At 47.0% G+C, this 26,239-nt stretch overlaps 1 protein-coding gene across 1 annotated transcript in view; it reads right to left on the minus strand.

Moving 5' to 3' along the window:
• Window positions 1-238: 238 nt before the first annotated feature.
• The window catches only part of TGM7 (transglutaminase 7), a 31,830-nt gene continuing 5,829 nt past the window's right edge, over window positions 239-26,239 (minus strand). Inside the window, exons 5-13 of the mRNA XM_075532298.1 lie at window positions 23,862-23,990; window positions 23,600-23,777; window positions 17,338-17,476; window positions 15,712-15,815; window positions 15,287-15,529; window positions 13,748-14,074; window positions 13,346-13,506; window positions 660-793; window positions 239-398 (exon numbers count right to left, since the gene is read on the minus strand). Of these exons, the coding sequence (XP_075388413.1) occupies window positions 239-398; window positions 660-793; window positions 13,346-13,506; window positions 13,748-14,074; window positions 15,287-15,529; window positions 15,712-15,815; window positions 17,338-17,476; window positions 23,600-23,777; window positions 23,862-23,990 (1,575 nt within the window). The remainder of the gene's footprint in view (window positions 399-659; window positions 794-13,345; window positions 13,507-13,747; window positions 14,075-15,286; window positions 15,530-15,711; window positions 15,816-17,337; window positions 17,477-23,599; window positions 23,778-23,861; window positions 23,991-26,239) is intronic.

Here is a 26,239-nt window from a genome sequence, read left to right on the forward strand (position 1 = left end):
CCACCACATGACAGGCAGCCAGACCAAGAGGACCCGCCAGTAGTAACAAAGGGCTTGCTGGCATACAAGAGAGAGCACTGTGATAAATACAGACGCCTTTATTGTCTCTTCCCAAGGTGCCCAGTGGTTCTGACAGAGCTTCATTCACTCCCAGGCAGACTGAGGAGGAGCAGAGCTAAAGGAGAAAACATTCAGTAGGGGCAAAGAGCCGGGAGGGGCTGCAGAGTTAGACAGGGCATCAGAAAGAGCTGGCTGCAGCAACATAGATGTCCTTGTAGCCCTTGATCTCCTTGACCTCGCTGCTGCTGATGAGGACTTGCAGCTGGCGGGGCCCAGCTTTGATGGGGTAGAGGTTCAGCTGAATTCTGATGGTGTGTCCGGCCACCAGAGTCCCAAGGCTGAAAGAGCAAAAGGGTCTGTTTTTCAGAAACCACTTGATGGGTGATCTGGTTTTTACTCCTTTGCCCTCTGGGTAGGTATCTCCCACCCTCCAATACCACAGAGCTCAACCTTCCCTGAGGAGAATGGGAAAGTTGGGGATCCGGGTGGGAGAGGCAGAGGTACCACCCAGGAGACTGACAACAGTTCTATGATCCAGGAGAAACCCCTCCCCTCATCCAAGAGCAGAATGAGTGAGAGGGACAGGTGGTATTACTTACTCTTTTGATATCTGCCCATCGATGAGGCCACTTCCCTCCAGCACCATCATGCAGTTACTCAGAGACTCCGTTTGAGTATTGGTGAGGGTGATGTGCACTCTCAGTGCCTTGCCCACTTCAGCCCTCTCAGACACCTGTGTGGACAGAAGACGGTGACTTGTTGGGCAACTAGCATCCTTTCCATACGCCGATTCAGTAACCTTGCTCCCCAATCCCCTGATGGCCACTCAAGAATGCCACTTAACGCTGAGGTTCTGTAGCTGGGAAAGGAAAACAAGAGCTCAGACTTCTCACGTCTTAGAGAGTGACAATATGAGAGGAAACGTGTTAGGTCTGCTAAGTGAAAGAAACACACACTACTCCAGGAAGCCACACCAATTGAGAATTTGGGGTTGAATTATACAACTCAAGATGGCAACCGGATTTCAAGTTAAGGGGCTCCAATTGGTTAGTGGTGGCGAATTACCTGCATGTCATACTGCGTGTGGTGACTTGCGTGTGGCTATGATGCTGGAAGTTACCTCACTCATATTTTCAAATGCCAAAAGAGCCGCCTAAATGTGAACCAGTTCCGTGAGCACTGCCAGACTAAGAGGAGACTTCAAAGAAGGAAAAGGTTGTCCCCTTCTGATGAATTAGCCACTGATAGCCTTATGGATAACATCAAAATATTGTCAGGGTCTGAAAACCTCATGATGAGAAGCAGAATACAATCCGATAGACAGATGAGCCCCTCAGGTCAGAAGACGTTCAAAATGTGACTGTGAAAGAGCTGCCTTCTCAAAGTCCAGCTGACCATAAATGGCATGGATGGAGTACAGCCTTTGGTGGGGCAGGACGCAAAATGAGAAGAAACAGTTGAAAACATCTGTTAATAATTGGACATGGGAATGTAAGAAGTATGAATTTAGGGGGAAAAAAGGAAGTCATCAAAAGTGAAATGGAACACGTAACAGTGGCTATCCAGCTGATGTGAACTGGCACTGGTCATTTGAATTAGCCAATCGTGGGGTTCACTATGCCAGGAACGGCAGATTCAAAAGGAATGGTGTTGCACTCGTCGTCCCAAAGGGCATGTCAAGATCTATCTTGAAGTACAATGCTGTCTGTGATAGGATTAGATCTGTAAGCATATAAGGAAATCAAGTCAATATTATTCAACTGTATGCACCAACCACTAAAGTTGGTGATGAAGAAACCGAAGGATTCTACTGATGAGCTCTTCCTTCTGAAATGGATCAAAGATGCAATCAAGATGCATTAGTAATTACTGGTGATTGGAATCCAAAAGTTGGAAACAAAGAGGAGGAAACCAAAACAAGGCTCCAGGAATTGATGAAGTGCCCATTGAAATGTGTCCACAAGCTGATGAAGCCCTGGAGGCACGCACTCATCTATGTCGGGGAACTTGGAAGACAGTTACTTGGCTAACTGACTGGAAGAGATCCATTTTTGTACCGATCCCAAAGAAAGGTGACCCAATAGAATGCGCAAATTATAGAACAATATCATCAATATGACATGCAAGTAAAATTGTGCCAATAATAATTCAACAGCAATCATCATTCAATGCAGCAGAACATTGACCGGGAGCTGCCAGAGATCCAAGCCTGATTCAGAAGAGGACATGGAACAAGGGATCTCATTGAGGATGTCAGGTGGATCTTGGCTCAAAGAAGAGACTACCAGAAAGATGTCTACTTGTGCTTTATTGACTATGAAAAGACATTCAGCTGGGTGGATCACAGCAAACCTTGGATCGCCTTGAGAAGAATGGTAATTCCAGAGCACTTCACTGTGCTCACGTGGAATGTGTACATGGATCAAAGGCAGCTTTATGAAGAGAACAGGGAACAGTGCATTATTTAAAATCAAGAAAGGTGTGGGTCAGGGTTGTATCCTCTCTTATTCAATCTGCATGCTGAGCAAACGACAATCAGAGAAGCTTGGTTATATGATGAAGAATGTGGTATTAGGATTAGAAGAAGGTTTATATAAGAAGGGGCTATATATAGATGATACTACCTTGCTTGCTAGAAGTAAGGAAGAGTTGAAGCACTTGCTGATAAAGAAAGAGGATTGTAGCCTTCAATATGGATTACAACTCAAGAAAACAAAAAGATGCCGACTTCAGCCCCCAAAGCCGTCACCATTTTCACCACCTTCCCCATCTGGCTCCGAAGTAACAAACATGCCGGACTTCCAGGAGGATGGCGACTGAGTGACACATCCCAGAGGGACTCCACAGAAATCAGCCCAGGAAAGTTACTAAGAGGGAAATTCAACACTGCTGTATCACAGGAGGAGCATCATAAAGATAAGTAGCCACAGACCTACAAGGTGTGGGGGGCTGGGGGCTTTTGGCTTACCACAGTGGAGGCCAAGGGATTAAGGCATTGCAGCCCCATGGGCAGGGATCGGGGCTCAGCTATATTGTTACTTTTGTTTCCCTCTCTTGTCTCTATCCCTTCACAGTCTCAGCGGGCTTAGTTTTTTATTTATTTTTTATCCTCTTTGTCTCTTCCCTGTTCTCTCACACACCACAGCCCACCTACATAGCCAAATTATCAATCAAGATAGATGGAGAAGTAAGAGTCTTCCCAGACAAGGAAAAACTCAAAGAATACGTTAGAAGAAACCCAGTCCTACAAAAGTTCCTTGACGACTCAGTATGGGCATAAGAACAACACTCACCAAGCATAAATAAGAGACTGCCGCATAGAACAACCTCATCCACAGGGCAACAAAGAGAGAACAGACCCCAGGATAGCATTGACTTAAGGGTGGAAAGAAGTCAAGAATGATACATACACACATACACAACAGGCTAATGAAAAAGGAAAGTAGAAAAACATCCAACACAAAAGGTATAAGATGACATCAGAGAGTCCACAGATGGAGATAATAACCCTGAATATCAATGGCCTGAACTCAGACATTAAAAGACTGAGGCTAGCAGACTGGCTTAGAAAACACAACCCATCCATCTGCTGCCTACAGGAGCCGCATCTCAAGGCCACAGACAGAAATAGGCTGAGAATCAAAGGCTGGAGAAAGGTATACCAAGCAAACAGCAATTTTAAAACACCAGGGGTTGCAATCCTAATCTCTGATAAAATTGACCTCAAAGTGCAAACCATAAAAAGAGATAGGGAGGGACACTATGTAATGCTCAAGGGAATGGAAGACAAAGAACCACTAAGCATTGTAACCATATATTCCCTGAATGAGAGACCCATTGAATATGTCAACCAAACACTGCAAAAGATGAAAAAAGAAATCACAGCCTTAACAATTATAGAGAAAGGTCACAGGAAAAGAAACTCAACAAGGAGGCTACAGATCTAAAGGGTACAATTAGACAATTTGACCTGATAGATGTTTACAGAACTTTTCATCCAAATACAAAAATATTCACATCCTTTTCAAGCCTGCATGACACATATTTGAAGACAGACCACATGCTGGGGTATGAGGCGAATCTACATAAATTTAAGCACATGTATATCATACAGACCTCGTTCCCTGATCACTGTGCCATAAGGCTAGAAATCAACAAAAGAAAGACGAAGAAAACAAGAGCAAACAACTGGAGGATAAATAACTCTCTACGGCAAAAGGAGTGCATACTGGCACAGATCAGAGATGAAATTAGGAAATTTCTAGAAGTCAACGAGAATGAGAACACAATGTCCCAAAATTTATGGGACACAGGAAAGGCAGTCATCAGAGGAAGTATCATAGCAATACATGCACACCTGAGAAAGGAAGAGAGACTCGTGATTGATATGCTGGCACAAAATGTACAACAACTAGAGCAGAGTCAGCAGGATATCTTACTAATAGCAAAGAAAAGAAATAATAAAAATCAGGGCTGAGATCCAGGAGAGAGAAAATAAGAAAACAATGGGAAAAAATTAATGCTGCTAAAAGTTGGTTCTTTGAAAGGATAAACAGAATCGACAGACCGCTGGCAAACCTAACCAAAGACAGAAGGGAACAAATTTCTTTCTTTCTTTTTTTGAGTGACTGAGTGAGAGAGTGAGTGAGTGACTGACTGACAGAGTGAGTGAGCGAGTGAGTGAGTGACTGAGTGACTGAGTGGGTGAGAGAGTGAGTGACTGACTGAGTGAGTGAGTGACTGAGTGAGAGAGTGAGAGAGTGAGTGACTGAGTGAGAGAGTGAGTGACTGAGTGAGTGACTGTGTGAGTGATAGAGTGAGTGAGTGAGTGAGTGGGAGAGTGAGTGAATGAGTGAGTGACTGACTGACTGATTGAGTGACAGAGTGAGTGAGTGACTGAGTGAGAGAGTGAGTGACTGACTGAGTGAGTGAGTAAGTGAGTGAGTCTGAAGGGAACAAATTTCAATAGCAAGTATAAGGGATGAAAGAGGGGACATTACAATGGACCCTAATGAAATCAGAAGGATAATTACACAACACTATGAAGGATTGTACTGCATTGAATTCAACAACTTTGAAGACATGGACAAAACAATCCCTCCATAGACTATCCCCAGAGGATGTCAAGAATCTCAACAGACCAATAGCTATAGAAGAAATAGACAAGGATATCAGCAATAACAAAAAAAAATCCCCTGGACCAGATGGCTTCATTGGAGAATTCTACCAAGCATTTAGGGAAGAATAAACACCAATCCTACACAAACTCTTCCAGAACATGGAAAAAGACAGCAAAGTTCCAAACTCCTTCTATGAAGCTAGTATAACTCTGATACCGGACAAGTATCCCATGAGAATCAAGACCTACAGACCAATATCCCTAATGAACATCAATGCAAAAATCCTTAACAAAATACTGGCCAATAGAATACAAAAGTATATAAAACAAATAATTCACCATGACCAAGTGGGATTCATTCCTGGGATGCAGGGATGGTTCAACATACGAGAGACTATTAGTATCAATTGCCACATTGACATGAAAAACAATAAGAACCACATGATAATAGTGATAGATGCAAAAAAAGCATTTGACAACATCCAACACCAAGTCCTGTTTAAGACATTTGAGAAGAAAGGAATGGGAGGAAGATCCCTCAAGACAATACAAGCTACAGATGAAAAACCAACAGCCAACGTGGTAGTCAATGGAGAAAAGATGAACACAAGCCACTGAAAGAGGGGACCAGACAAGGATGCCCCTTGTACCCATTCTTATTTAATATCATACTGGAGGTTTTAGCTAACAGCATAAGGCAAAGAAGAGACATCAAAGGTTTTCACCTGGGGAAGGAAGAGGTGAAACTATCATTATTTGCAGATGATATGATTTTATATATGGAAAATCCCAAAAGTTCCACAAGGGGAGTACTGGAAGCAATAGAGGAATTTGGCACTGTGGCAGGATACAAGATCAGTAAATAGAAGTCCATCGGACTGCTATACACATCAGATAAGACTACAGAAGAGGAGATAAAAAAGGTGGGACCCTTCACAATAGCCAAACACAAATTGAAATATCTAGGGATACACCTGACTAAAAGAAGAAAAGATCTATATGAAGAAAACTACAGAACACTATTACAAGAAACCAAGAGCTACCTCAAAAAATGCAAGAATGTCCCATGCTCGTGGATTAGAAGACTCAATATAGTCAAGATGTCAGTTCTGTCCAAGGCACTCTATAAGTTTAATGCAATCTTGATAGAATTACCCTCATCTTTCTTCAAAACAATGGAGAAACTGATTACCAACTACATATGGAGAGGGAAGAAGCCAAGAATTAGCAGAGAACTCCTCAAGAAGAAGGACACCGTGGGAGGGCTTGCTTTACCTGACTTTAGCACATACTATGCAGCCACAGTTCTCAAAACCACATGGTATTGGTACAACGACAGATACTCAAACCAATGGAAAAGAACTGAAAACCCAGAAATAAAATCATCAGCATACAGACAACTGATCTTTGATAAGGGCCCCAAAAATATCCAATGGGAAGCAGATGCCCTCTTTAACAAGTGGTGCTGGAAAAAATGGATATTTACCTGCAGAAAAATGAAGCAAGACCCTTATCTCACTCCATGCACAAGAATAAACTCAAGGTGGATCACAGACCTTGAAGTGAAACCCCAAACTATGAGGGCCATCAATGAGGGAATTGGGACCAACTTGAGGACTTTGGCACAGGGAATGCATAGGCTATCAGAAATAGGGAAGGACATAAACACAGAGGAGGCACAATTTGACAAATGGGATATACTTAAGATAAGACACCTGTGTACATTGAAAGATTTCAGCAAGAGAGTAATAAGAGAGTCCACGGACTGGGAAAACATCTTTAGCAATGACACATCAGACAAAGGCCTTATTACTAAAATCTACACTACTCTGCTAGCTTCCCCCCAAAAACCCCAAAAAGCTAATTGCCCACTAAGGAGGTGGGCAAAGAACCTGAACCGAAGTTTCACAGGGGCAGAAATCCGAATGGTCAACAAACATATGAGAAAATGTTCCCGATCTTTAGTCATAAAAGAAATGCAAATTAAAACAACAATGAGGTACCACCTGACACCCTCAAAGATAGCCCAATTCAAAAAATCAGAAATCAACAAGTGTTGGAGGGGCAGTGGGGAGACAGGAACTTTTCATCCACTGCTGGTGGACCTGTTAAGTATGCAGCCACTATGGAAATTGATCTGGCGATATCTAAAACAAATGGAAATCGAGTTATCATACAACCCAGCAATCCCTCTACTGGGCATATACCCAGAAGAGGCAAGAAACAAAACATGGCCAGACATCTGTGCTCCAATGTTCATTGCGGCACAGTTCACAATTGCAAGGAGTTGAAAACAACCCAAATTTCCATCAACTGACGAGTGGATTAAAAAACTGTGATACATACATACAATGGAGTACTACGCATCGCTAAAAAGCAGTGATGAACGTATGATGCACATATCGCTGCATGGGAAGAACTGGAGTAAATCATGCTAAGCTAAGTAAGTCAAGCACGAAAGGACAAGTACAACATGAGTCCGCTGAGGTAAGCTTTAAAGGGGGAAAAAAAGGCAAATGGGGCATAGGGGAAAAGCTGTGGTATACAAACATTCCTGGGGCGAGGACCAGGTAATATGGCAGGGACCAGACCAAATACAGGGATACACATGGTAGACAACTAAAAAGGAGGTGGGGAAAGGAAATAATAATAATAATAAAAAGAAATGGGTAAGGGGCACACAAGGCACTAACCCACCCAAGGGGAAAGAGGGATCAGAATTCAACCCAGTGCTCCAAGATGGGAATGCAACATGCCGGCGTGGAGTAGGGAACCAGTGGAGAGGTCTGAGGTACCGGCCCCAATGCCAACTACTACGTGGACACCTGCCCCCCCCCCCCCAAGAAGAATTTATTTCAAAGGACGGCATTGTGCAGCTCTGGGAGAGGGACATATCTGATTAGAGTACACAGGAGCAGATGAAGGGGGAGGAGGAGAGAGTGGAGCACATCCTGGCCCACCAAGTCGTGAGGATGATGTTCCCACAGAGAGGACCACATGGCCAGCCTCACTATGAGACATGACGTCCCTCACTGACCCATAGCCCTACAGGGGACAACACCGCAGACACGTGGGACTGTCACCTGATCTGATCCCGCCACACCGTGGCAAAACACTAAGGGGGTGCAACAGAACAGCAAGGGAATGGAGCGCCAAGGTCCCCAGGGAATGCTGAAGGTGGACTTTGGGGCCAGGGCATGGTGCCCCAACAGACTGGACTGGAAAACACTCCTAAAGGCCAACAAGCAATCCTTGAACTAACTACAAGCTTTTCTTTCTTGCATTTTGTTTTGGGTTTTTTGGTCATTGGTTTGTTGTTATTATTTTGTTGTATATTGTTGCTTGGTTTTGCTCTGTCTTGTTTTTGTGCATGTTATTATCTCCGCAGGTCTGTCTAAATAAGATAGGCTGGATGAACAATCTGGAGGAGAAAACAATGGGACCAACAGTTCTGGGGGGGACATGAGAAAGGGGGAAGTAGGGGGTAAGGTAGTGATGTTAACAAACCCAAGGACAAGGGAACAATAAGTGATCCAAATCGGTGGTGAGCTGGTGTGGGAAGCATGGTAATGTAACTAGAGGAATTGTTGGGTAATGTAACTAGAGGAATTGCTGAAACCCAGGTGGGGACTGAGCATGAGAGTTGGACAAGATGTGCTTTATACAATTGATGTATGTATATGTATGAACTGTGATAAGAGTTGTATGAGCCCCAATAAATTGTTAAAAAAAAAAAGAAGAAGAAAGCGCTGAGAGGGAAAGAGCATTTATAGAGGTCTAGATAAAGGCATGCAAATATGCAAATATATGTATATATGAGGATGGGGAAATAGATCTATATGCATATATTTATAGGTTTAGTATTAAGGTAGTAGAAAGACATTGGGCCTCCACTCAAGTACTCCCTCAATGCAAGAATACTTTCTTTTATTAAATTGTCATTCTATGATGCTCACCTTCCCGACACAACTGCTGAAGACAAAGTGGTTGAATAAGTAAACGTGGTGAAGAAAGCTGATGGTGCCTGGCTATCAAAAGATATAGCATCTGGGGTCTTAAAGGCTTGAAGGTAAACAAGTGGCCATCTAGCTCAAAAGCAACAAAGCTCACATGGAAGAAGCACACCAGCCTGTGTGATCATGAGGTGCCGAAGGGATCAGTTATCAGGCATCATCAGAACAAAAAATCTTACCATAGTGAATGAGGGGGTTAGTGCCGAGTGGAGACCCAAAGCCCATTTGTAGGCCACTGGACATCCCTTTGCAGAAGGCTTTCAGGGAGGAGATGAGCCAGTCAGGGTGCGATGTAGCAACGATGAAACATATAACTTGTCTCTAGTTCCTGAATGCTTTCTCCTCCCCCACTATCATGATCCCAATTCTACCTTACAAATCTGGCTAGACCAGAGGATGTACACTGGTACAGATAGGAACAGGAAACGCAGGGAAACCAGGGCGGATGATCCCTTCAGAACCAGTGGTGTCAGTGGCAATACTGGGAGGGTAGAGGGAGGGTGGGTTGGAAATGGAGAACCGATTACAAGGATCGACATGTGATCTCCTCTCTGGGGGACGGACAACAGAAAAGTGGGTGAAGGGAGACGTCAGATAGTGCAAGATATGACAAAATAATAATTTATAAATTATCAAGGGTTCATGAGAGAAGGGGGAGCAGGGAGGGAGGGGAAAACATGAGGAGCTGATGCCAGGGGCTTAGGTAGAGAGCAAATGTTTTGAGAATAATGAGGGCAATGAATGTACAAATGTGCTTTATACAATTGATGTATGTGTGGATTGTGATAAAAGTTGTATGAGACCCTAATAAAAAGATTTTAAAATAAAGATATAGTGGCTGGTCTGGTCGTCTTCGTGGGAGGAGAGAGATCCTTGCGTGACCCGGAGCAGTCTCTGCCAGGCCGCATGGTCAAAGGAATCCTATGGGTGCCGCGTAAAAACTGAAGTTTCTTTTAACTCTCATTAAATTCACTTGGATCACGAAAAAAAAAAAAAGATATAGTGTCTAGGGTCTTAAAGACTTGAAGGTAAACAAGTGGCCATCTAGCTGAGAAGCATCAAAGCCCACATGGAAAAAGCACACCAGCTTGTGTGATCACGAGGTGTCGAAGGGATCAGGTATCAGGCAACAAAGAACAAAATATTATATCATTGTGAATGAGGGGGAGTGCGGAGTGGGAACCCAAAGCCCATCTGTAGGCCACTGGACATCCCCTTACAGAAGGGTCTCAGGGAGGAGACAAGCTAGTTAGGGTGCAGTATAGAAATGATGAAACATAACTTTCCTCTATTTCCTAAATGCTTTCTCTCTGCCGCTGCCCCCCCCCCCACACACACACACTATCATCATCCCAATTCTACCTTACAAATCTGGCTAGACCAGAGGATGTACACTGGTATAGATAGGAACTGGAAACACAGGGAATCCAGGAGAGATGATCCCTTCAGGATCAGTGGTGTTATTGTCGATACCGGGAGGGTGGAGGGAGGGTGGGGTAGAGAGAGGGAACCGATTACAAGGATCTGCATATAACCTCCTCCCTGGGTGATGGACAACAGAAAAGTGGGTGAAGGGAGATGTCAGGCAGTGTAATATATGACAAATAATAATTTATACATTATCAAGGGTTCATGAGGGAGGGGGTGCGGAGAGCGAGAGGCGAAAATGAGGAGCTGATTCCAGGAGCTTACATGGAGAGCAAATGTTTTGAGAATGATGAGGGTAGCGAATGTACAAATGTGTTTTATACAATTTATGTATGTGTGGATTGTGATAAGGGTTGTATGTATGAGCCCCCAATAAAATGATTTTTTAAAAAGAGAATCCCAGGTAACAAGGTGCCCACAGCTGTGCCTGAACACTAGTGATAAATCTTTGTTACATGGAGACCAAAAAAAAGAAGAAGTAACAAACACAAGCGAATAAAAATGTAGTATTTCATGAAAAGTATAACGAGTTTTATGAAACGAATAAATAAATATTATAAACACCCTCACTCAATAAAGAAAACAAAAACCCTCACACTGGACCAATAGATTGTGGTTAATGAATTAAAGATCGAAGTTGTCATGGATTTCGTCTTACTGGGATCCACACACAATGCTCATGGAAGCAACAGTCAAGAGATCAAATTGCAAGCAACTGGCCATCCCCTTACAGAAGGGTCATGGGGAGAAAGACGGGCCAGTCAGGGTGCAGTGTAGCACCGATGAAACATACAGCTTTCCTCTGCTTCTTTAATGCTTCCTTCCCCTCTACTATCATGACCCGAATTCTACCTTACAAATGTGGCTAGACCAGAGCATGTACATGGGTACGGCTAAGAGCTGGAAACACAGGGAATCCAGGACAGATAAACCCCCCAGGACCAATAATGAGAGTATCCCTACCAGGAGGGTAAGGGGAAGGTGGGGGAAGAAAGGGGGAATCGATCACAATGACCTACCTGTAACCCCCTCCCAGGGGGATAGACCACAGACAAGGGGGTATAGGGAATCATTGGACAGTACAAGACATGAAAAAATAATAATAATTTATAAATTATCAAGGATTCATGAGGGAGGGGAAGGCAGGGGGGAAAAATGAGGAGCTGATACCAAGGGCTCAAGTAAAAAGAAAATGCTTTTTTTTTTAAAAAAAAAAAAAGGAGATCAAATTGCATTGGGTAAATCTGCTGCACTAAACCTCTTCAAAGTGTTGAAAAGCAAAGGTGTTACTTTGAGGACTAAGGTGTGCCTGGTCAAAGCTATGGTATTTTCTTTCAACTCACGTGTATATGAAAGTTGGACAGTGAATACAACTACCACACAATAGAAATGCCATGTTAGTAAGGATCTTCAGGAGAGAGCCAGACTCGGCAAATCACAATTGATTAGTAATGCCTGTTACAGGCATGGAATAAAAACGGGGCACCACATGCTCCATTATGTGCCCTAGTAATGTCATTCCACCCTTCCATTCTACAGATGAGCAAACCGTGGCCAACGTCACATGATAGGTTAATAGCAGAGCCCAAACCTGAGCCAGGTATCTCAGACCAGGATCTTTTCTGTATTTATATGCAAAACACTACATCTATTTTCCAGGTGTTTTCAGTGCGTCATATGTGAGAACTCTGTGGTGGGACAACTCTTCGAGTCCACCTGGGGGTCCTGTCAGTGGGAGGCAAAGACTGTGTTCTACTCCTTTCTGGAGTCCCAGTACCTAGCACAGTGCCAATTGCCAGATATTAGTAAACCTGTCTTGAACGTAAATGAACTCCAACCACCCAGGTGATACCGGAGGCATGTTCTGCCTCAGTGGAAGAATCCGAGAGAAGGAAGACACATCCTGACTTCTCTGGGATGCAAAAGAGGGGAACTCGTCCCTTGGCTTGTGCTGCGGATCTTGCAGTTGAGCGGGTTAGAGTAATCCCCGGGCCCTGACAGATGGGGACTAATCAACAGATTCCGTGGTGTCTGATCGGTGCACTTCAAGATCCTGGTGTCATCAGGACTCGCTGGTAAAGGGTAGGGCCCTCACCACGGCACCAGGCTTATGTTTGCACTGGTGATTCTGCCCATTGCTGGCCCTGCAGCCCCACCCCGCCCAGTGAGCACCGGTGAGGGGGCAGGAGGGTTGCAAGGTGGGGCATGTTTCCACCGGGTCGGCTAGGTGCAGTGCCAGGTTTGGATTAGGCAGTGGGGAAGGTCTTCCAGAGGAGCTTGGGGTTCCTGGGGTGCAGGGAGGGAGGTCAGAGGCTCCAGGAGAAGGAAAATCCTGGTAGCAGGAGACGGGGAGCAGGAATATGCCCCTCTCTGTTCGACCTGCCTCTACCTGCAGTTCCTTTCTCATTTCATGGCCTCAGCTAGATGCTGCCCAGGCATCTGACCTAGAAAATGGTCTCACCATGAATCCGCTCTGCCTTTTGTGTCTCCTGGCCTTTGCCAGTGTATTTTCTTATTTGAAATGCTTCCACCTCACCCTCCTTTCGAAGGATGTCACCTTTGAAAAACCTTCGTCCCCATCCACACTTTGTAACAGAGACCATGGGTTTTGCTGGAAAGCAGGCCGGTGACTGTCCATATCTGAGTTCCCGTCCCCTGACAGAGACTCGGCAATGTGGGATTAGTCAGAAAGCCCCTGGGCCCCACCTCTGCCCAGCAGCCTCACCTCAATAGATAAGTGGGGCGACTCCAGAGAGATATCTTTCAGGACCAGCATGAACCTCCCCGTCTCCTTGACCTTGGCGATGCCAGACACACGGATCAGCTTTTCATCCGTCAGCCGGTTTCTGTAATTGTTGTAGGGCAGCAGGAGAGGCCACTGTATGTCTAAGCAGAGACAGAAACAGCTTGAGTCCAGGGAGCGGGTCTTTGAGAAAATGAAAATGTTTATCTGGCCTTCAGCCTCCTGCCACTGGTGTGTGTGTGTGTGTGTGTGTGTGTGTGTGTGTGTGTGTGTGTGTGCGTGTGTGTGGTGTTATCTCTGGGTAACCATGTTGGACCTGCCCCATGTTCTTGTCCCCATAACTCCCCTCCCTGAAGGGCCATCGCAGGCCTGCCTCATACACACCCTGCCCGAAGTCCAAGTTCAAGTGCACCAGTTGCCTCCAGAGCGGCTCCCGGGTGTGTCCCCCATGCAGTAGGGCCTGCGCGCAGAAGTGCAGGACCAGACTGATGGGGCCCCGGGGGTGGGTTCTTCCTGGCACCCTCCGGGCATGCAATGTCAACAACAGGTCCTGGCCCCACTGGGGTGTCCTGGCCAGGTGGAGCTGCAGCTGGGCCGGCTGGTCCTCCTTGTCCCCAGACCCCAGCAGGTCCAGGAAGGGTGACGAGGCCCTTCTTGAGCCCAGCATCCTCCGCGAGGCCTTCATGAACACAGACCGCTCCTCACGGGATCCTGGGGGACAGCAGGTCCAGGGAGGGGGTATCAGCGGGGAGGAGTCGGACGATGAAGCCACCTGCTTCATAGCCATTCCAGACTCCCCTCCCAAAGCCCCGACCACATGAAAAGCAGTTAGGGAGACAATACAGCATTAGGTATGATGCCTCTCTGTTCCGAGTCGCTCTAACGAATCACAGTTCCCTAATCTTTTGGCATTCGCCTGCCATCTAGAACACAGGAAACATGCAGACTTGCTTCAAAGGGTCACCACAAAATATGAGGTTAAACACACTGTTGAATAGAAAGCACTCAGCATGATATTGTCTTCAATGTCGCTGTCAGCATCACCATCATTATAAGCAAAGTCAAAGGCTCCTCTCCCCGATCCGTGCCCACATTTATTAAATAAATGCTCAAGGCTTTTAAATAGAGCTTCTGCTCTGGCACTGGGGAGCTTCTGCACATACACGGGCCTAACCTAAATCTCTCCTCAAGGGAATGTCTGTGGAGCAGGCGTTATGTGCTGGGGGCACAAAGCCAAGAGGTGTCTGTGCACTAACTGACTCAGCCCAGGCAACAGCCCTCTGGGCAGCTAGTACTAGTGTCATTCGACTATACAGATGAAGAAGAGGTGGTCTGGAGTGAGGAAGAGCCAGTCCAAGGTCATACAGCTGGCACATGGCAGAACCTTGATTGGGCAGAATGGCCCTCTCCACCAGGCCGTCCACTCCCTGCCAAAGGCCCAGGGCTATTTTCCATCTTTCTGCATCTACCTCCTACCTTCTACCATCCCTGTGCCACGGACCATGGTGTGAGCCTAGGACGGGGTTGCTAGAGAAAACACAAGATGACCAGTTAAATTTGCATTTTGGATACACAATGGATATTTCTCATTTATTTATAACCGGCCATTTTTAAGTCACCCTCATGGATAAGTACATGGCATGCCATATTTCAGACACATTTAGAGCTAGGTGTAAAAGTGAATTTCAGGTAAACAAGCAATACTTTTAAGTATACGTATGCCCATGCAATATTTAGGGCAGACTTATCCTTAAAAAATTATTACTTTATCTAAATGCTCCTGAAATTCTCATTTAACGGGACGTCCTGTGGGGTGATGTGATAAACCTCCTGTGAGTTTGCTATGAAGACAGGAGATGATTAGGTGGTAGCAGCACCAAGAAGGGGAGCCCACCCCCCAGAATCCTCCAGGGCCCCAGGCACCTTCCGGATACTTGTAGGTGCTGGTGATGTTCTGGCGCTGATCCGACCCTACCAGCTTGGTGCTGATTTCCTTCCCAATGGAACTGGTGTTGTGAGCCAGGATTTCCTGGGCCTGGCCATCCCCAAAGAGCCAAATGACCTCATCGGCGTTCACTTCGGCAAACACGAATGGAGTGTCATAGGCCAGGTGGACCTCCCCGTCCCTGATGGCCTTCACAGAGGCAGGGCCACAACAGAACATCCCTGTGGAGGGAACACAAGCTGTGGAGCAAGGCTGCTGCCTGAAAGGGCAGCTGGGCCTGGCAGTGGGGGTAAGCATGAGGTGTCCTGCTGGGCAGAGGGGAAAGGATTCCTGCTCCCACGGCCCAGCACCTTCCCAGCCTCCCCAAGGAGCCCAGCCCCTCGTTCTACAGTGCCCTTCTTACCACTGCTGGTTTGCTGGGGAGTGGGGTCCAGAACTTGCCACCCATTGTATCCCGGAGGGAGATCTCTCCGGATCATCCAGCACTCGTTCCAGACATGGAAATTCCTGTGGAAGGGAGTACAGAGCCAAGCGCTCAAAGTCCCTGAGGGCTCTCCAGGGCAGGCCCTGCACTGAGTGTCTTGCCTCACCGCTGCTTCCTCCTCTTGAAATATATTCAAGCTGACAATCAAGTTGCATGAGTACAAAGAATACCCTCTGCCAATTCACCTGGGGGGCTTACAGTTTGTCCCATCTGCCGATCATTTGCTTTCTTTTGATATCGATAGGGATGTAGACCTTTTTTTGCCCCCTGAATTATCTGAGAGTAAGTTGAAATCATCATGGTCCCTTATCCCAAAATACTTCAGTGCGTATGTCCTAAGAGAATCTTCTTTTACATAACCCTTGTACGGCTATCAACCTCAGTGAAATAACAGAGCTGTAGTACATTGACCTAATTGACTATGTCTCGATCTTGCTATTGAACCCATCTGGTCCTTACGGGCAGTTAGTTCTCCTATGTTCACAACTTTGAGCAGATCTCTCCAGTTTAGACAGAGTCAACAGCATGGGGCTGGAACAGAGCTGAATGCGTCGAATGTGGATGAGCGGCAGCAGTCAACAGGACAGAGAAAACTGAATGGATGCTCGGCTAGCAAACAAGGGCAGGAGTAGGCACGTTGCATAGCAACGAAAGCTCTTGACCAGCAGAGTGGGAAACACTGGTGCCCCTTTCAAAGACGGCCGCTGAGCAATGAGCCACTCCCTGAGGTCCTGGTTATGATCCACTCCCCTCATTAGGCTTCTAAAGGGGCTCCCTACGCCGCTTCGGAGTCTCAGTCCAGGGCACGGTTAGTCATTTCGTACATTCCAGGTGCCATTCCATGTCATCCAAATTTTAGAAGTGCCATCTGTTCTGATTTCACCTCATTGGTCCTGACTGAACTGGTTTGAACCCTTGTGTGTCACTCAAAGGGCTTATGTAGAAACTAGCTAGAAAGGGAACGACGGGAAACCAGATTTGGGGGGAGTGGAGTGAAAGGAAGGGGAGGGGAGGGGAGGAGAGGAGAGGAAAGGAGAGGAGAGGAGAGGAGAGGAGAGGAGAGAAAGGGAAACTCTTCTTCTTCTTCTTCTTCTTCTTCTTCCTCTCCTCTCTCTCTCTCTCTCTCTCTCTCTCTCTCTCTCTCTCTCTCTCTCTCTCTCTCTCTCTCTCTCTCTCTCTCTCTCTCTCTCTCTCTCTCTCACTCTGAGGGTCCGAGACAGAGAGGAAGTCAAGAGAGACAGGGAGCGATGCAGTCTGGCTACTGGCAGGGGAACTAGAGAAATGGCACAAACAGAAAGACATGGAGAAGGAAGAACACAGATGTGAGCTCTGTGCTCACTTGGTCACTAGCTTCGTTGTGTGACCTGCTACTTGTCTTTGAAGTGACTGATTTGGTGATCTGGCTAACCAGAGCCAAACCTCCCGGTTTGGTGACTCATTCTTTAAGCAACAGCAGCAAGGTACAGAGAGCCAGAGAACGAGGTCAAAGTTTCCCTCCCTGACCTGGGGTAGGGCAGAGACCTGGCTCAAGACCACGCCGCTTACCATATTTTGTCTCGTCTCTCAGTCGGCAGCATCTCGGCATTTTGGTCATAGTAGGTGTCTATGGTGAGGTTCTTGTCCATGTTGTGCGCAGACCGGAAGTTGGAAACGACTCGGGTGGGAACACCTAAGCATCTCATTACTAAGGAGAAAGAAGCCGATGGAAACCCACTGGGTTGATTTCAAGCAGAATCATTGATTTCCTGCGCATCCTTTTTTCCCCTTCATTTCACCAGGGACCCTTACAGCTCTTATTTGTACATATGTTGCCATCATCATTTTAAAAATATCTTCTTTCTACTTGAGCCCTTGGTATCAGCTCCTCTGTTTTCCCTTCCTCCCTCACCTTCCCACCCTCATGAGCCTTGATAAATGATCAATTATTATTATTTTCATATCTTACACTATCCGCTACCTCCTTACACTACCCATGTTTCTGTTGTTTGTCCGCCTGAGGGAGGGGGTGTTTAATACGTCAATCCTTGTGATCAGTTCCACCTTTCTCCCCCTTCTCTCCCCAGCTTCCACCTACCCTCGTGGTATCGTTACTCCCATTTCTGTTTATCTGTCCTGGATTCTGTGTGTCAAGAGTCCTTATCTGTACCAGCGCACATGCTCTGGTCTAGCCGGATTTCTAAGGCAGAGCTGGGGTCATGATAGAGGGGGTGGGGAGGAAGTCTTAAAGAATAGAAGAAAGTTGTGACCCTTCCATGAGGAAATGTCTGTCTACAGATGGACTTTGGGTCTCTACTCCAGACGGCCCCCCTCATTCACATCGGTATGATTGTTTGGTTTTGGTCTTCTGATGCCTGATCCCTGATCCCACGGACACCTCATGATCACACCGGCTGGTGTGTTTCTTCCATGTGGGCTTTGTTGCTTCCCTGCTAGATGGCCACATGTTTAACTTCAAGCCTTTAAGACCCAGACACTCTATCATTTAATAGCTGGGCATACGTTTAAACTCTCAAGTTAGATGAGAGAAAGAAACCTAACATTCTTTGCAGATCCAAACCCATGACTCCTTTATTCCTGAAGCCCCACACCGAAACCCAGGGCCCAGGAGCCCACCTGCCCTGCAATGGGCCCCATACCACAAGGAGAATGAAACCATTTAAGAGACACTTAAATCAACAGTGACAGGTCAGTTTATCATTTGGGATGACTCCAATACAAAGCAGAGCACCTAAAACATCTGATAACTAAAAAATGAAAACGAACTCCTTAGTCTATCCTGGGGCCAGTCTCCTATGAGGAGCTGTGGGACTTCAGGTAGATGGCTTACACTCTCTGGACCTCAGCTCGAAATAAAACAGAGAGTTGGACTAGATGATTTTAACTTCTGTAAGTATAGATCTGGAATTGCACTTAATAACAGGGCTTGAGGGGAAAGAACAAAGAAACAAGAAAGTGAGTGGCTCACATTCGGAGAGGGAGGAAGGAGAAAGATCACCCACAAACCAGAGAAGGAGCAGGTGAGCCGGGGCTGACCATCTTCGAAAAGACCGCAGCTCCCTCTTGTGCACTCAGAGAATGGTGCGACAAAGCCTTTTAAAAAACAGATTTCCTGAGTCACCCGAGTCAGAATCCGCCCTGAGCTAACTGGTAGTGTCGTAAAACAGACAGAAAACACACACACACACACACAAAAGCTGGTAGCGTTGTAAAGCAGACATCTCATACACACACCACATAACTCACACACACACACACTTGCCAGGAACAAGTGAAATAAAGCCCAGAATTGAATGTGGTGCAGAACAAAAGTCTTAGGGAGGTCTGCCTCAGGTGAACCTGTTCAAGACAGGTCAACAAGCACAAGGAACCGGGCCTCGGGTCAGGCACCTGTGTTCAGCATGCCACCAGTAGACACCATTGTAGCAGGCACTGACCATTCTCACTCAGAGCGCCCCGATACGGCACGCAGAACTGTCCCACCGACTCCCCAGGCTGCAGGCCTTTCCCGAGGCAGACTGCTGCCACACTTCGGTGGGTGGCTGGAGGATTTGAACTGGTGACCTTGTGCATAACCACTGCTCCACCAGAGCGCCTTCGTGTGAGGCCCTAGGACACACAAAAAGATGGACGCCCAGCACCTGGCCTTGCAGGGGGGACAGGCTGCCCCAGTATCCTATTTCTCCTCTTCACGGATCATCTAGTCAACAACTTTGCACGAGAGAAGCGGTTATTAACCTGTGGGTCATTTGGGGATTGAAAGATCCTTTCACAGGGGCCGCCTGATTCATAACAGTAGCAAAATGACAGTGATGAAGTAGCAACGAAAATAATTGTATGGTTGGGGGTCACCACCACATGAGGGACTATATGAAAGGGTCGCGGCATGAGGAAGGCGGAGCACCACTGATGAGGCATAGACCGCTGATGCTCCTTAAGACTTAGCCAGAACGCTGGCGGTGCAGCGGCTAAGCCCCTGAAGTAGCGGTGGAGTGTGAGTCCATTCTGACCAGAGCCTGGGACACCCTCAGAGGCAGTTCCAGAGGCAGTGGCGTCACTAGGGGGTTTTGCCAAAACGTTTTGTCTGTAAAGTTTTCGTTCAGTGTGTCGTGCAGAAATGTGTGCTTATTAAACAAAACTATGCCTGTGCTTCGTCATAACAACAGAAACGTGTTTTGTAAACCCAGCTGACACGCATCAACATACCTACAAAGCTAAAACACCATACTGTGTATTTCACTTTTTGAAACTTCTGATGCAGGAGCTGTCACTGGGACCCAATTACAATGTTGCTTTAAATCACCTGCTGCCGCCTGCTGGTGCTCCTGCTAGAGCTGGTTGCTGGTGTTTTTCTGTCTCAGAGTTTTCATAGTTGCAGATTTTGCCTACTCTTCTGGTGCTGCAACTAGGACATTGTGATCATCGTATGTTGTGAATGTCTACCAATAACTTTTGTGAGCATGACGCCATGATTAAAGGGAACGAAGGAGAAGAAATTTAAAAGGCTTCCACTCGGTTACTAATAATGTAATAAAATAATGTTGTGGTTCAGTACAAAAAGATTTTACAAAGTGAGTTTGTTGTTAGTGTTCCAATACTGTAATAGATTGTACATTCAAGCACTGTGTAACTGTGTGTCATATTTTGTTCTATGATTAAAATGCATCATGAGTGTTCTGCATGGTCTGCTACAGGAAGAGTCCCCCAGGGGGAGGCATGACCAATCCCACGGATGTCATCGCCTAGAGCAGTGGTTCTCAACCTTCCTAATGCTGCGACCCTTTCATACAGTCCCTCATGTGGTGGTGACCCCCCCCCACCATAAAGTTATTTTTGTTGCTACTTCATAACTGTAATTTTGCTACTGTTATGAATCAGATGACCCCCGTTTAAAGGTTGTTCAACCTCCCCGCCCCCCCAAGGGGTCGCGACCCACAGGTTGAAAACCGCTGGCCTAGAGGGTCACTGTGAGTAGGAACTGCCCACCGGCAACTGGTTCCCTGGGAGGAGTAGTCAGCAGAGTCGCGAATGTCTCCGTGTGACTCCCCCAGAATCTCTCAGCAGAGCATTTTGAGGATTGCCAGTTCTGCTCTGGGTGTCTCAGCATCAGGCTGTCTCAGCGTCTGCTTGTCCCTCCAGCTTGCCCCCACCTGTCCCAGAGTCCAGGCTCTCAGAGGGCCCACAGGCTCCAGCAGGAAGCAGAGAGGAGCCTCCTGACCTCCTGCTTTAGAGCCGTGGGTCTCTCCCTCCAGTGACCATGTAATGGTAGGATTGCTCCTTGCAGGCAGCATTCCATCCTAGAACTCTTGCCTTCCATGGACCGGGGTTAGATTCCCAGCCACCGCACCTCAAGCACAGCCCCCACCTGCAACAGTGTAGCTATAGCCTTGGCGACTCGCACCAAATGACTGGGCAGGCGATATAAATGTGAGCGTGGTATGCACGGGAGCGGTCGCTTGCAAATCATGTAAATATGGTACACGGCACCCCTGCAGGGTAGGAGGGGCAGTAAACGAGGCGTTTGGAACCCTAAAGTGGAGATTGGTCAGTTTTGCGATTCTGCTAGACCTAAAAGTAGTCAAGGCATCAGCTAAGTCCACATGGGAGGAGCACAGCAGCCTGGGTTGATCCAAGGATTTTAAGTAATAAAATGCATGATCAGAAGAGGGAGTTACATTAGAGTTCAAATTCTGAGCGCCTAGTTAGTTTTCAGAAGGTTCAGGATGTCAGTGAAAGCCCAAAATCCATTAACAGAGTTCCCATGTGAATTAAGCGTCCATTGAATTCTCTCCAAACATCAACCAAACAGGGATGTCAATAGTCCTGTCCTCAGACAGTGCGTTTGAAAGGTTGATACCTGCCTGACCAGCTTGGGAAGAGCAGGCTCCTTTGGGAGCTTGCCTGGAAATCACCATATAGGGATTGCATGATCATGATTCCTGTCCTAACTATCTTGGGGAGGTCTTTGGTGGTCACCAAATCTGGTGTCAGTTTAAGGATTAAGAATGTAGGGATGGTGTCTAGGCTGTCAATCTGGAGATGGCCAGTGAGACTTCTATGTGAGCATGACCTTCTCCTGAGAATTCTGGGAAATCTGAGACTTCCTCCTTGGAGGCGGAAGACACCTCTCTCTCTCTCTGCTACTCCCTGGGAGACATTGCAGAAGACAAGCCACATGGATGCAACCAGACCTCAGAAGCCCGAGAAGCCACAGAGAGACCCCTGCCAGCACTGAGATTCTTACAATGCCACTGGACCCAAAGACTTTCTACCCACTGGCTTGTGATCGTCCTGAATTTGGCTTCATTGCATGTGTTTTGTGAGACTGAAGAGGATTTTATAGATTGGTATCAGACATGTGGGCTAATATCACACTTATGGCCTTGGACTGGATGGGTTGGGATGTTTTCTCAATGTTCAATTCCTCTTGTATATAAACCTCTCCATATATATATGAATGAAGGGGGAAGTGCAGAGTGGAGACCCAAGGCCCAAGTGTTGACCACTGGAGATCCCCTCACAGAGGGGTTTAGGAGAGGAGACGGGTCAGTCAGGGTGCGATGTAGTACCGATGAAGAACACAGCTTTCCCCCAGATCCTGGATGCTTCCTCCCCCCAACTACCATGATCCGAATTCTACCTTGCAGGACTGGATAGGGCAGAGATTATACACTGGTGCATATGGGAGCTGGAGGCACAGGGAATCCAGGGTGGACGATACCTTCAGGATCAGGGGTGTGAGGGGCGAGGCTGGGAGAGTGGAGGGTGAGTGGGTTGGAAAGGGGGAAATGATTACAAGGATCCACATGTGACCTTCTCCCTGGGAGATGGATGGCAGAGAAGGGGGGGAAGGGAGACTCCGGATAGGGCAAGATATGACAAAATAACAATCTGTGGATTATCAAGGGCTCATGAGGGATGGGGGAGCGGGGAGGGTGGAGGAAAAAAAAGAGGACCTGATGCAGAGGGCTTAAGTGGAGAGCAAATGCTTTGAGAGTGATTAGGACAAAGAATGTACGGATGTCCTTTATACAATTTATGTATGTATAGTGTGGATTGTGCTAAGAGTTGTATGAGCCCCTAATAAAATGTAAAAAAAAGAAAAGTAAAAAAAAAGAAAATGATTAGGGCAAAGAATGTACAGATGTGCTTTATACAATTGATGTATGGATATGCATGGATTGTGATAAGAGTTGTATGAGCCCCTAATAAAATGTTTAAAAATAAAATAATAAAATAAACCTCTCCCTTATATACATATGCATGTTTATGAATTTGTTTCTCTAGTCTACCCAGACTAACACAAGGCCCCTGGACCAATCTTGTAAGCTCCTCTGTCTACTACAAGGTCCATATCCCAATCATATCCCTGTTTCTGCTCCAGTAATCCTGCCTGTAGCTAGGATACATTGATATGCCACTCACCAAGCCCTGCCTCGGAGGACTGGCACTGGCATTGGCCGATGCTACCATGATTATCCTCCTTCCTGCTCGTGAATGTTGGATGGCACCCCCACACCATTGTATCGATCATTGGAAGCCTGCGATTGGGAAGGGCTTCCAGTCTAAGACAGACTAGAAAGAAGAGTCTGGTGGCATCAACTTCCCCAACCAGCCAGTGACAACCTATGGGTCATAGTGTTCCATTCCCTGGGCAAACAATACAGGACCAAGTAGTGTTCATTCCCGGATGCCAGCGCCCCACAAGTTTACTTACCTGGAAAGTGAGGATCTCATCAGCCCCAACCTCAAAGGGTATTCGGGAGGATTAGCTGAGAGACTGATTACTGCCCATCACCCCTTCACTCACCAGTGCACATAACAGCCGCAAAGACCCAGCACTGTCCATAGCGCACAGGCTGCCCGCCCCGAGCGGACCACTGCCGCAGGATGGCCACGCTGCCGTTCCACTCCAGGGGGCTGACGCCCCTGGAGTAATCCTCCCCCCAGTTCCCCTGCAGCACACCATTGTCATCATTGCTGTTGATCTGAAAAGACAGAGAGGTGGGCGTCCACGGTGTCTGGAGGAAGCGCAGATTGTCCCCAGCCGGGCAGGGGGCTCCCGTCCTTACCATGGCGCTCACCACCCTGCAGACGTACACCACGTCATTCCGCTGCGAGTAGTCTTTAGATGGGTTCTTTAAGAAGTACAGGCTCTTGTTCAGGATCTCAAAGCAGATGTCTAGGATGTCATCCTCAAACTTCAGAGGTGTGATGGGGGAGAGCAGAGTAATAAAGGTCTAGCATGCTGAAACTTCAAGCCACGCCAAACCAAACCGAAACCAAACCCACTGCCATCAAATGAATTCCAACTCATAGCAACCCTGTAGGAAAGGGTAGAATTCCCAAGGCTGTAAATCCTTGTGGGAGCCAAAGCCTCATCTTTCTCCCTTGGTGTGACTGGTGGACTCAAACTGCTGACCTTGCAGTCAGCAGCCCAAAGTGTAACCCAAGTCACTAGCACAGGCTGTGTGTGTATAGTGAGATCATACACACAAAGCATATGTCGATTCAACACTGACTGTATTCTTCAAGCTGCACAGCCATTTCTCCTATCCAAATCATGCCACCGCCATGAACATAAACTCGGTACCCTCTGAGCAGACTCCCCTTTCTCCACCCCGTCCATACTCAGTAACCACTAGTAATGTTCGATTCCCATCTATTAGCTTATGTCACATAAGTGACATCTTGCAACGTCTTTCTCTCAGTGTGGCATGACCAAGGTGCATCCATGTTGTAGCATATGCCATAACTTGGTTTCTCTTGGTGGCTGAATAATATTCCACGGTGTGTATTCATAGACCATGCTTTTGGGGTCCATCCAGTCATCTGTTGGTGGACACCTTGGTGCTGCCCTCTAAACGCTTCAATATCAAATTAGGAATGTAGTGGATTCGGGATTCTGAGAGGTTGAACTGGGTGGCTCTGAATGAAAATGCAAACAGAATTTGGAGAGATGAAAGATCCTTATTGGCTGAGCAGGTCCAGTAAGGTTGGACTTTGCAGAATGGTTAGACAGGAGGAGACATGGGTCTGGGAGCACAGTGGGTGCCAGAGAAAGGGGCTTAGACGTTCTCCCAGCTGGAGGGCTTGGGGGAGGAAGGAAGGAGCCTACGGTAAGTATAGGCCCAGGCATGTGAGGAGAGGAGGAAGCATGTGGAGTTCCTGGTAGGGGAGCGCCCAGCTGATGCTGTGCACACTGGAGAAGGCAGTGTAGGCCCCTGCCGTAGTCACAACATAGGTTCACAACATATATCATGACTGCTTTGACTACCCGATGCACTGGTGTTTGTTTGAATCTCTCTCTCTCTCTCTCTCTCTCTCTCACACACACACACACACACACACACACACACACACACACACTCTTGAAAATGCACCAGTTGCCACCAATAGAGACCGGGGGAAAGGTGATGTTTCTCAGCAAGGCTCTTTGCTTTGCCTCCTCCTCCTTCTTCCCTCCTCGTGTCTGTAAATCACGCTGAGGTGGCAGAGTGGACGACAGACCGCGCAGAGCATGGCGGGCAGTTCAGAGTGTATACACATGTGTCGCTCTTTTTTTCCCTCCAAGTTATGATCCTGTGTCGTGGGGAGGCATTTCAGAAGGAACCATTAGCTTTCTGAGCTGTATTCTGAAGTACTGCTGAGTTACATGGCCTGATAGCCATGATTTGCTTTTAGAAAATCCCAGTGGTGAGGGGTGGGGAACGATGGGCAGAGAGACTAGATCATGAGTCGTTGAGGCTTTGTGGCCCATGTGGTCTCTGCCACAACTGGCCCCCTCGGCCTTTGTGGCCTAGAAGCAGCCACACGCAAGTGCTGTGTTTCCATGAAGCATTATCCACGCACGCCGACAGTTTGAGTTCACATCATTTTTCCATGCCATGGAAGAGAATGTTTTACATTCTTTTTCAACAATTTTAAAATACAAAGACAATGTTTGCCTTGTGAGTCAGACAAAACCAGGCAGTGAGCCAGGATCGCCCCTCAGGGTGTAGATTGCAAACTGCAGGTATGATGGAAACAAGAGGCACGATAAACCAGTCACCAGGAGCCCTGGTGATGTAGTGGCTTCCTCCTTCGTGGGCTGATACCTGCCAAGTTCGCAGTATGGACCCATCATCCTCTCTGAGGTTAGAAAAACGAGGCTTTCTGCTCCCATACCGATCTATGGCCACTGAGGGCTTATGTCAGCAGTGGGGTTAGTTTGGGGGGTCTTGAAGCAAAGAGATGGGTGCATAGAGCCTGTCTGCTTTGATTGGGGGTTCTGGACAGCAAACGACTCGGCGACACCCTGAAAGTTTGATCACTGAAGCCCACCCAGAAGTTCCTTGGGAGAAGAGCCGGCCATGAAAGGCTTTGAAGCCCAGTTGGAGCCGTTCTCCTGTCTCTTCTTCACACAGGGTCACCACAAGGCAGAGCCACGAGATGGCAACTGGCTCCTGTG

The sequence above is a fragment of the Tenrec ecaudatus genome, chromosome 14 (genome assembly GCF_050624435.1).
Source record: "Tenrec ecaudatus isolate mTenEca1 chromosome 14, mTenEca1.hap1, whole genome shotgun sequence".
In the NCBI taxonomy this organism is placed as follows: domain Eukaryota; kingdom Metazoa; phylum Chordata; class Mammalia; order Afrosoricida; family Tenrecidae; genus Tenrec; species Tenrec ecaudatus.